Source organism: Buteo buteo, chromosome 2, assembly GCF_964188355.1.
Source record: "Buteo buteo chromosome 2, bButBut1.hap1.1, whole genome shotgun sequence".
NCBI classification, from domain to species: domain Eukaryota; kingdom Metazoa; phylum Chordata; class Aves; order Accipitriformes; family Accipitridae; genus Buteo; species Buteo buteo.
The window spans coordinates 57,463,453-57,475,259 of NC_134172.1; the positions used below are offsets into that span (position 1 = coordinate 57,463,453).

At 47.0% G+C, this 11,807-nt stretch overlaps 1 protein-coding gene across 6 annotated transcripts; it reads right to left on the minus strand.

The window, feature by feature from the left end:
• Positions 1-1,461: 1,461 nt before the first annotated feature.
• Positions 1,462-11,211, minus strand: SLC25A38 (solute carrier family 25 member 38). Of its 6 annotated transcripts, none has more exons than XM_075055814.1 (8): positions 10,738-11,211; positions 10,112-10,430; positions 8,433-8,554; positions 7,700-7,784; positions 6,991-7,170; positions 6,364-6,532; positions 5,588-5,754; positions 1,462-4,166 (listed from the first exon to the last, which is right to left on the minus strand). In XM_075055814.1, the coding sequence occupies exons 1-8, from the start codon at positions 10,758-10,760 to the stop codon at positions 4,044-4,046; spliced, it is 1,188 nt and encodes a 395-aa protein (XP_074911915.1). In that variant the 5' UTR covers positions 10,761-11,211; the 3' UTR covers positions 1,462-4,043. The 6 variants fall into 6 exon arrangements, with proteins under 6 accessions (XP_074911915.1, XP_074911920.1, XP_074911953.1 ...); XM_075055819.1 differs by having other exon boundaries at positions 10,858-11,210; XM_075055852.1 differs by lacking the exons at positions 10,112-10,430; positions 10,738-11,211 and adding an exon at positions 9,625-9,690.
• Between the last annotated feature and the right edge of the window lie 596 nt (positions 11,212-11,807).

Consider the following 11,807-nt stretch of genomic DNA (forward strand, 5'->3'; position numbering starts at 1 on the left):
AGACCTGGTTGGCAGGAGACTATCAGACTTTACACACAGCAGGCAGGCAGAGGAAGCTGTGAAACAGAAGATTCCCCATTGCTATGTGGTTTTTTCATTTACGTAAAGCTGATTTAGCTTGTACTAGCAGAGCCTGTGGCTATTATACCCCATAGAAAAAGAGAATACGCATTGCCTTGTACGGGTTCTGAATTCATCCAATAGTCCTGTTCTCTTGGGAAACTTCTTTTGCTTTCTTAAGCCTCTATTCCGCCCCATCCCTCCGTGGGTTTGATTGCTTTGGGGTTTGTTTGTTTGGGTTTTTTAAAGAAACACTGAAGAGATGCATGGTTCATCTGGCAACCAGTTTTTAATAGAAACATATAATACACCTTCTCACATAACTATTTTATACAGACACATAAACACTCATAATACTCAAACCTATGTAATATTCCAAAGCGCCAGTTCTGTTTAAACAGTGCAAGAAAAAAAACAATCATGGGCACAGGAAGAATGGAAATGTGAAGTTTCTAAAACATAAATAATCAGACTATTTCTCTTGTGCCCTTACAACTCACTTAAATACTGTCTGCCTCAACATGTGAACCAGTTGTGTTCCTACACCACAGCTGCAGGGGCACAGACAACACATGTTCATTAATAAATAGTGTATTGCCAGCAACGGAGGTCATTCTGAGAGGGATCCGACTGCAATCCCACCTCATATAGAAGGGATCACACAACCTTCTCTGGAATCCAAGCTAAGTCAGCTTTGGAAATGATTATCTGATAGGCTCATTAGTGTTGAATTGCTGGCATGATGCAGGTAGGTGATTAGGCACCTGTGCCTAAATCTTTTATTTGGTTTACTTTGCATTTAGGTTGTACAGTGACTGTTTGTTGTTAATTAGGAGCATGCAACCTCAAAGGCAATATATCTATTCAAGTCCACACACTTGTTTTTCTTGACTTGCTACAGCTATCAAGAAGTAACTTCAGTAAATCACTTCAGGAACAGAATGTTTTTGAAGAGGGGAAAAGGGTGAACAATGGGAAGGATCAGAGCTAAGAAATAGTCTTGTGCCTGCCTAGGTGATACAGCTTTCAGAAGACAGTGAAACAGAAGGCTTTTCCTTCCCCCATATACGAGAGACCTGACACAAAAAAATAATACAGAAAAAAAACCAACAAACTTGCATCCCAAAACTCACTCTCCCCAGCTCACATGCAGAGAAATTTTTGGATTTGCAGCACCAAGGGCTAATGAAACACAGTGCAGTTTAGATTGTCTATTTCTTAAACTCAAAGGAGCCCAGGCTAACTCACAAGTCAAAAGCATATACTTTGCCACTCTACTGCAACAACAAAGAGCCTCCTCATTCTCCACAAAGTTAAGTGGAATGGAAGAACTTTCCCAAAGGAAAAGCTAACACTGCTTTAGGCCTGAATCCAGATTTTAATAAATAAATAAATAAATAAATAAAAATCAGCAGACTTTAAAACACCAGCACACTGCAATAAATTCTCTAGTTCTTCCTTTGTTACCTGACCAAGCAGGAGTATAGGGCATAAAAGCCACTGAAGCGTTCCTGCATTTCAGATTTTTGGTGAGGATGTTACTTAATTCAAGATCTATCATCTTGCATTCTTTGCTCGATTGCCTCATTTTTAAGAGCCTACATTTCTGTCTGCACAAGTTGCACACTACTTTGCCATTGCTACATCAGGAACTAAAATATTCATGAAGCACATTGCAGGCAACACCATACACAGCCCTTGACTGCCACAGCCCAGGATGATCAACAGAACCAACTCACACACCAGATTAAGAAACGCCCAAATAAATTCAGGCTTCCAGTACAATATGTTGGTTTGATCCCATGCATAGGGGAATAAAAGACAAATGACGTAACTCATGTAATTGCCACATCAGTCTGCCAGGTCAGCAATCCTAGACTTGGTTCTCCAGCTCTCTGTGTCAGTAGTGCTCAGGGTAACAAACAGCAGGATGTGCAGTTACCACTGTTCCATGCACTCTCACAAGTTCAGGTCACTAAGAGTAGGAGGGACAGCGAAAGAAAGGAACAGTTCTTAATATTTAGGATTTGGCAAATTATGTGCCCACATGCCTGACAGTGAGAAGCAGGAGAGGGAATCTGACAGCTTGTCAGTCACAAGGTGGAATGATTTGATGCAGTGCTCTATTATTAACATGCAGACATGTGCACATGGGACCCTCCACCACCATTCTTGAAGACTCCTGCACTGTGTAGCATCAGTCTCCCCTTGCAGATGGGCTGATAATCGAAACAGGCAGCACCTTCCAGGCCTCCAGCCCATCCCGCTACACTTTACTCTGACTTAATTTTCACATCAGTTATCAAACCTTCTTGGAGTTGGAATCTGGTAGAGAACATCTTCTACAATCCATGTCCCCTCTACTCTTGTGCTCAGGAGGTTGCCAGGGCAGGCAGTGATTATGCAAATCGCACCCTAAATTTTATGAACAACAGGTAGGTAGTACTGGTTGTTCGTACAGCTAGCGTCATGTCTTCATATTTAGAGACATCTGCTCTGTTTCTAAAGTGAATTGTAATATCCCTAGATAAATATTTAAGAAAATAAAAGCCAAAGCTATGTTTTCTGCAAGGCACACTACAGAACAGGACACACACTTCCATGCCCAGCTTTGTGGCAACGGTAACAGAGCTGCAAGAGTCCCAACCCAGCCAGCCAGCACAGAGGCACAAGTGAAGAGGGCAGCAGGCTGTACCCAAGTTTGGACAGCACATGCTATGAGGTCTGCATAACAAAGTAGGAATGAGGAAGAAGGCACAGTGGATGAAAAAAGTGTATTTATCTTGAAGCCTAAACTCAGGAATACTGAAATATGGACTACCTGCTACCAGAAAATGATCAGCCGGGAATCTGTGAAGGGTCTGTATAGAGATCAAAGAGAATTAAAGTTCCCTACCAAACACTCACAGGTTGCAAACTTTGGAGAAAGCTCACAGAAGAGTAGCCTTTTCTTTCCAAACCCAAAGATACTCCACATGCAATCAGCAGCAGCTTTTAAGGGAAATCTGAAGTGTCAGTATCTATATCTGCTTCCATAATACATTTATGCGTTATGACCTATGACGCTAAAAGCTACATCTAAGGACCAGCTCGCACCGAGGGTGTTGATCAGGGATTTAACAAATGAATGAGGGAGCAAGTAAGTCTCTAGTACAACTGGATGAAAAAAAAAATACTTGAGTGTTCCTGATATAGTCAGACCAGCAGGAAAAAGTCAGAGAACAAGTAGAACTTTGGTAGCAATCAACTCTAAAGTGCCTTATGTTTCTTAATTCCTGTGCAAACACTGCTGTAGAGGCAGAAGCACATTTCAAGAGTGGCAAGATGCCCAGTTACATAGTAACACATGACACAGCAAGGAGGTTCCAGTTACCTTCTCTGCTATCATGTACAGTACAAAAGTGATGACAGAGACCATGTTCCTAGCTTTCCTTCAGCACTTCATTTCTCTTCCACGCACTCCTGCAATACAAGCATTAAAAGACACATCCAGTCTCCCACTGTGGTCTGCAACGTTCCCCTGTGAGAACAAAGCATATGAGGAAGGAGGATCCACATCAGACAGTGGGTCATTGTGGCCTTACTGGCCAGACCAGCAAGAAACAGGCTGGCAGGTTCCACAATCACTGTTTTCTCCTCAAACACTCTTGCTCAGCAAAGCCTCCCTGCATAAAGGCGGTGAGCACAGAGCTATTTTTAACAGGGGTTTTTCTCTCAGCATAGTTACCAGGCTGTGGAAACCCCGCCATTTCCCACGGCAGTCTGCGAGTGCAGTCCTTCTGGAATGCATTGATCAAATGACGCAAAGATCTGATTCTTCTTTCCCCTACTTGCCAAAAGGCCTAATCCCCTGTCTCAGAAGGGCTTTCTTCCCTGTGGTTGAGCAAGGCTTATTCCTCTGTGGAACTGGGAACTTCCTAGTGCCAGTTGATCACAGCAAGCAGGAGAAGGGAGCGAAGCTGGTCATTTCTTGTGCAAGTCAGTCAAGATTTCAAGCCCATTTTTTCCATCATCTGTTCATACACCGTCCATGCCATTGCTGCCATCAGAGTCCGCCTGAGGGCACGGGGCACGCCACCTCGGAAGAAGCCGACCAACCCGAAGTCCTGCAACAGAAGAGAAACAAACAGCAATCCATCACAATCTGCCTCTAGTGTTTGAATTTCTCAGCATTTATTGTATGGAACAGAACGGGATATATTTCTGCTCAGACTCAGATCAGTTTCCGAAAGACCCAGTCTTAAATACCATTTAATGCCTAGGAAGAACCTGTAGCACTGTGCAATTGCAGGGCTACCCAAGAAAGCAAGAAGAGCAGTGCATGGAGAAAGAAATGCCAGGATGGAGACAATGGATGGGGAAAGCCACACTCAAGGCCAACAAAGAGAAGGTGAGGGTGTAATGCTTCAAGACACTTCAGGAAAAGGACTTGTCTTTGTTTTAGAGCTTCATATTTACAAAAGTCACTTAGCTATTCTGTAAAAACTGAGATTTGTAAGTACTGAAGTAAAAAAACCATTCTGGTATGAGAAAAATGTACCATGCACAAATAAACAGATTCCTGTTTAGGAATAGAGTTCAACATGGAAACAAAGCAAGATGGAAAACTGCCAAGATCCACCCTTCTGAGGGCAGGAAGGGAAAGGTGGGCTTTCAGCACATCTCCACCCCATTCCTGAGATACAGATCTGGGTATTTATTTCTCTTTTAGCGTCCAAAGGGCAAAGAATTATTTTGTAGCTGGTTTGTATCTGAAACCGGCATTTCGCGCTACACACTAAAGAAACCCTTTGCCCCAGAGTGGTCATCACAGATGTGCCTACACCAATAAACCAGAGGCAGCAGCAGCTCTAAGCACAGCTCCTCCAAGCCTACATACTAAGCTAAGCTGAAATGAAGTTAAGATGAAATAAGCCAAGCGCTTTCTGTCACTGCCAGTGTAAGAATCAATACGTAACAGACAGAACTGAAGTGAAGTCATTCACCAGCCTGAAACATGAAGCGGGTCTGTGTGGAGAAATGCTTGCTGGAATATGCCCACCTTTGTGCTCCAGTACTCTGAGCTTGCTCTCCAAGTCCCCATCATCTGTAGTTTTGTGAAAATAGATAGAGGGCTGAGGAATGGCAAGAATAATCAGGGAGCAAGTTCACTGCCTTGTAATCCATTCAAGAGGAGCAAGAAACACATCTGAGTAGTGACAATGGCCCCTCTAATTACAAGGAAAAGCAAGGAATGGACTGAAGCTTCCGACTGCTTTCAGACCATCAACCAGAGTACTTTCCAGTTATTACTGAACAGCTCTGCACTAAACCAGTGGCAAGAGATTCAGCCTCAGTCTCCCACTGCATGACCCACTTCAGTTTCTGAAAATGCTGACACTGATTAGCCTGACTGCAAGAGCACATCAAGCAGTCACATCTGTTCACCTACTTTAAAAGGCAACAACTTTCTTCACATAGCTGTGCTTCTGGCAAGGAGATCAGAAGTGAGGCTGTGATTGTGTGTATTAGAAGGGATTCACCTCACCTTGTAGATGAAGGCAATGGCCTGGCTTGTCCTGCGGTACTTTTGGGGGGATAGCTGCATGTGTGTTTTGATGACATCAGCAGGCTGCGTTGCCAGCGAGGCCAAGATTCCCGCAAAGATCCCGCAGCCAAAATTCAGCAAGGGCATGAGCACTGGATCCAGCTGGTCTGCAACAGAGCAAAGGGAATGCACTCAGACACGTAACAGGCCAGGAACACTCACACTGCATGATAAATTGAAAAGCTACTGAATGATTAAATCAACGTCGGAATCTAAGAAGTTAAAATCCATGCAGAGTAGAGAAATCTTTCAAGGGGAAAAGTGGCTACTAGTCAAAAGTCAGCACTATTAAAAAGCCTCACTTGCCTGGGAACTGAATTTGACAGGAACTCAGAACAGGAAAGATTAGGCAAGTGTTGCCCCAACCAGTTCTAACAGCAGAGAAGCCCCAGTTTAGTGGAAACTGATCAGTATACAAGACAACCAGCAGCAAAAACCACCACTGAAGACATCCTCTCTTTCAACTGTTCACTAACCCACCTTATGCATCAGCCTTCATAAAGACAATCAAGCAGTTTAGGGCCAATTTCCATTTCTACCCTGACCTAAGCTATAGGTCTACAGTTCTCCACAGGAAAATGTGATTGATCCACCTAAAGCCCTACAAGAGACTAATTTAATTACTGAGGTAGAGAGTAATAAGTAGAGCATGCAGGCAGTCAAGTGCAGGGCAAGATGTGAGAAGAGAAACATTTTCCTCCAACATTCAGCCTTACCCTGAGGTGTGAGCTTTTTGGTCTGTGTGTAGAACATCAGGTAGATGCCAGAGAAGGGTGCATCCCGCAGCAGCGTTGCGGTGAGCCCACTGAACATCCCACGAGCCCCTTCCGTCTGATAGATATTCTTCAGAGCTCCATATACACTCCCATAGCCAAATCTTCCACTCTGCAAGAGTAGACAACGGTCAGCCATCCATGTGCCAGGCACAGGCCAAGGAGCCCTACACACACCCTGAGGCTACAGCATCCAAACAACTGGTAGTATGCACTCAATGTTATGGCTGAGATGGCAGCACAGAGGATAGCCCAAGGCAAAAAGTTGGTTTCACCTACCTCAGCCTTTGAAACAATCCTTCAGGAAGGTAAAATATGAAACATGCTACACAAATGTTGTATGCAACTAAAACTTAAAAATCTCAGGGTGAATTCTGTTTCATCTTACACTTCTTGCCTAACTATCAGTGTGTGGCATTTCCTGCACAATGTGTGAACCAGGATGAAATCAGGACTACATCCCTGGCTGCACCCAAGTGGTAGCAACCTTCTCCAGTCAGAATTTCACTTCCTTCACAAGGAAGGCATGTGACATCATTAACAGGGAACTAATTAGAAAGTCATACTCACCTCATATCGGGTCTTCACTACAGTCACTGGCAACATGCAAATCCCAGAAACCGCACGTGCGGTGGCACCCAGAAAGACAGACTCCAGGGCTGTGGGTGAACGGTCAACTAGAAACTTTTGCTTCATCATGTACAAAGTGCTGAAGTAAATCCCAACCCCAGGAATACATCTTGCAAAGGACTTCAGAAGAAACAGAAGCAGATTAAGAAAGAAAAAGCATACGTAAGACAAAATGTACTACACATGTCTCTTTTCAGAGACTGTTAAACTTGACAGGAAGCTTTGAAGAAAACAAAAAAAAAATCACTAAAGCTAACATGTTGATGAAAGAAGACAAGGAAAAAATCACTTATGGCATTGAGAGCCAATTGATTCAAATGATGCCAGGATTGAACGCATTCCTCAGTGGCAGGTTTCTAGGAACAAGATATTCCAAACCAAAATGAATTTGGTGCAGTTGCCACCCCACACTTGCAAAAGTATTCAACTGTTCAGCTGCTCAGGACTGCAAAACCACAGGGACTGCCATGACCAAATCAGTGGCATTCACAATATTAACTCCTTAAAATAGGATTTATCTAAATCACATGGTTTCATTCATAACTGTACAAAAGCTGGCTATTTAAATCCAGGCAGCCATAGCTAGTAATAAAGAGCAGGTTTATTTCTCTATTTATTTTTAGCAGTCAGGGTTAAAATAGCCACTTACTGGAGAGACACCCTTCCATAGCCCCAGCAGACTCTCAGTATGAACAACCCTAAAGAGCAGTGTTACCATCCCAGCACGACCGGACCTGAAAGGAAGACAAGACAGGAACTGCAGAGATGATCTGCTTCTGCTCTCTCGCAGATGCACTCCACAGCCAACCCCTTTCACTTGTATCTCTGTGCGTTACCCCAGCACCTCTGAGGCGCTCTTTCTCGACTCAGCCTGCTTTTCTTGGTCACTCTTTCCAGGGCTTCTCCATCCCCTTCTGCTTTCCCACCACTTGTAACATACGTTAGAGACCTCTCTCATTAGCATTTTTAGTTGCTCATTCCCTTTGTTAGCAGCAGCAGATGTAGTCATGGTTGACTACCCCGAGCAGACAGGAGCAGCTGCACACATGGAAAAGTTATGTGACAACCGCACAGGATTTTTCAGGCAGAGGACACCCTGTGAAACTGCACGGCAGCCACTCCAGAAAATACCAGCCTCTCAGATGAATACAGACAAATGCTGAGGTTATGTGTTATTAAAGTAGCATTCACAAGAGCAGCCATATTCTCTCTTCTGGAGCAAAATATCAATCCATGCTAAAAAAAACATACCTCCTATTTCAGAAAGACTCTCAGTATCCAAATTACAACCCTGAACTCCAAGCCCCAGCCAGTAAATCAGGCAGAAGCCTATGGTGGGGCACCCCCACACCTCCCATGCACACACATCCTCACTCTCTCACCCATTCACAGCAGGCTGCAGAGTTTGCAGGCGGGTTTTCAGCAGGTCAAGGGGTTGGAAGATGAGTGTGGAGCAAGTCCCACTGATGGAGCCACACACGAAGGCCTTTAGGACTGGATGCATCTGGAAGAGGAAGAAGAGGACTTTAAATGACCATTTATTAAGAATAGCATAAGAGGAAATATAGCGGCTGATACATCACATGCTATAGGAAAGGAAGATGAGCTGACCCCAGACACTAAGGACTGCTGCTCAGGGCACAGGAAACTTTTTCAGACCTTTTGAGAGCCTGATCCGAGTTTTATTTGTGGTTTTCGGTCCCTCTGCCTTTCCTGGGAGATTGTTGCAGAATCTCCTTGCAATTTGGTGGTTGGAAACAGTTTTCCGAACTTCAAATGTAGCAGCAGCCATTTGGTAACCATTTGCCATGTCGAAGGGTGTGCCTTAGCCCCAATCCCATCCACCCCTGCACTGCGCTAGCAGCACCTCCAGCCCTTCCTCCCCATTGCACAACAAGCTCCCCCTCTGCCACGGGCCCTAGTGGGGCTCTCCCTTTAAAATTGCCCACCACCCAAACATGGCTCAAATGCACCCAAAGCACAGCACAGCCTGCTCAGCTAAGGCTTGGTTTTCCTACACACACCAGCTACCACCCCCCACACTTCTGGGGTGATAAGGCAGCAGGCACAAGCCACACAGCAGGGTGGATAGATATTAATATATTTTTTTTAAACATTATAATGGTGTTTTGCTAATAAAGAATGAGCTTCTACGCCACTTGGAGCAGAATCAGGGCAGGGAAGGCTTTTGCAGCACGGTGGTTTCTGGAGGGGCACAATCCAAAGCCGCTAACGTGCCTCTCGCAGGGAGCTGCACACGGCTGCCTTCCACCCCCCGATTTTCGGACCCCTCTCAAAACCGGTTACCAGCCTCCGGCCGCGCTGAGAGGGGCGGGGGAGCGCCCGCCCCCCGCAAGGCCCGGGCCCACCGTTACGGGGCTGGGCCCGCCCGTCCCTCAGAGCCGGGCGGCCGCGGAACACGACGGAGGAGGGGAGGGGGCGCAGGGAACACCACCACCACCACCCCCGGGCTCTCCTCAGCAGAGCGAGAGAGGAGGGACCGGGGCCAACGCTCGGTTACCGACGTCACAACGGACGATAACGGACCGTCCCCGCTCCGCCGCGCGTCACTACCTCTGCCTCTCGCCCCGGCATCCCAGCGCCGCGCGGCAGCCAGTGAGCGCGGCGGGCCAGAGTGACGCGTGCGGCGCTCCAGCCGCCGCTGGCCAATCCGAGCAGCCAGCCCCGAGCCAAGGCCGGGGGGGGGGGGGGGGGGCGGTAAGCGCGGCCCCGCAAAACGCATGCGCCTCTCCTTCACCCTTTGCGCGCCGCGGCCGTCCCGCTGAGCGCAACCTTGAGGCGCCGGGCCTGAGCCTCAGGCCGCGGGCAGCAGCCGAGGGCAGCCCGCCGCCTCGCCCACGGGATCGCATTTTAGTCACATCTCTCGGCCGTTCGGTATCCAGCAGCCGAGTCCCAGTGGGCTCCGTCAGACACGGGCAGTGGGAAGGGGACGGTTCATAACAAGTAGTCTTCACCTCTTCCCTCAGCCCCCCACCCCAGCTGTCTTGTTGTGGAGACTGTGGCATTCAAAAACCTAAGCTGCTCCCTCATGTTTTCTCACCACTAGTGTTTCCACTTGGTCTTCTACATCCTGGGCCCGGAGCAGAGGAAGGCTGGGTTTCCAGGGCATTGAAGGAGCGAGGCGCTGAAATGAGGCCCTTCTGTTTTCGATCTGCGTCGGCGCTGAGACTGGGCATCTTTGCTGCCTCTGCAGACCCAGGCATTTCTTATCGAAGGCAAAGCAGGAGGCAGCTGGGAGGAGCGGGCAGTGGCTTTGATGAACTGCTTTTCTGAGAATCTCGCCTGCCAGCTTGCAGTGCCCTGGCCACGTAAGGGGTGGCACGTCCAGATACTTCATCCTCCAGCTAGTTGGGCTGTTCCTAGAAAGAAAATCCCAGGCGCAGCAATAGCCACATGCGCAAACCACTTACTCTTGTTTGCTCACTTTGCTACATGGCAGCCCCTTAGGAGAGAGGGAATATAGCTCTCTGAGAAAATGTAAGAGATGGGCTAGCCAAAGTTCTTTATTAGGGACTCCCTCTTCCTTTTTGCAAGCCCCTCTCTCATTATGCAGTTCCCACCTTGGGGAGTGACTGTCTTGCATTTCATTAACTGACTCTGCCTGCTGTCTCATGAAAAAAGGATCAGCTCACCCCCATCCCTCCTGCTGCTTTCCCTAGCTCACACCTTGCTCCACTGTGGACCTCCATGGGGAACAGCCTGCCTCACCATGGTCTTCCCCACAGGCTTCAGGGGAATCTCTGCTCCGGTGCCTGGAGCACCTCCTCCCCCTCCTTCTTCACTGACCTGGGTGTCTGCAGAGTTGTTTCTCTCACATGTTCTCACTCCTCTCTCACAGCTGCTGTTGCACAGTGTCGTGGGTTTAGTCCAGCCAGCAACTAGGCACCGTGGAGCCACTCGCTCACTTCCCCCGTGCCAGTGGGATGGGGAGTAGAATAGGAAAAAAAAAAGTTAAACTCATGGGTTGAGATAAGAATGATTTAATAACTAAAGTAAAATAAAATGTAATACCAACAATAATAATAAAAAATATAATAATAATTGTCATGAGGAGGTATATAATAAAATAAATTTAAAAAAAACAACCACGTGACGCACACTGCAATTGCTCGCCACCCGCTGACCAATGCCTGAGCAGCAATCCGCCCCTCCTGGCCAACTTCCCCCAGTTTAGATACCGAGCATGACGTTCTGTGGTATGGACGTTCGCTTTGGCTAGCTCGGGTCAGCTGTCCTGGCCATGCTCCTTCTCAGCTTCTTCTGTACCTCCTTGCTGGCAGAGCATGGGAAACTGAAAAAGCCTTAACTTATCCTAAGTGCAACAACTAAAACATCGGTGTGTTATCAACATTATTCTCACACTAAATCCAAAACACTCTGTACTGTGAGAAGAAAATTAATTCTATCCCAGCTGAAACCAGGACACACAGCATTTCACTTCTGCAGGAAAACCCAGCAGAGGGAGCCTCATCCCTTCATGTCACTGTCCTGGAGAGATGCAAGGAGCCACCAGAGGGAGATACCTATTCTTCATTAAAAAGGTGGGGAGGCAAAAATTACCTGCATGATCCACGTCTGGACTGGTGCCTGCTCAGGGGTGGCTGCAACTGGGGCGTGCAGGCACTGTTGGCTTTAGGTGTAGGACAACTCTGTCTGAACCCATGGTCCCTTCTGCCCCCATGCCTCACACTATGGTCTTATCATGGTCCCAAATTTCCCAGTTGCTGAGAGACAGG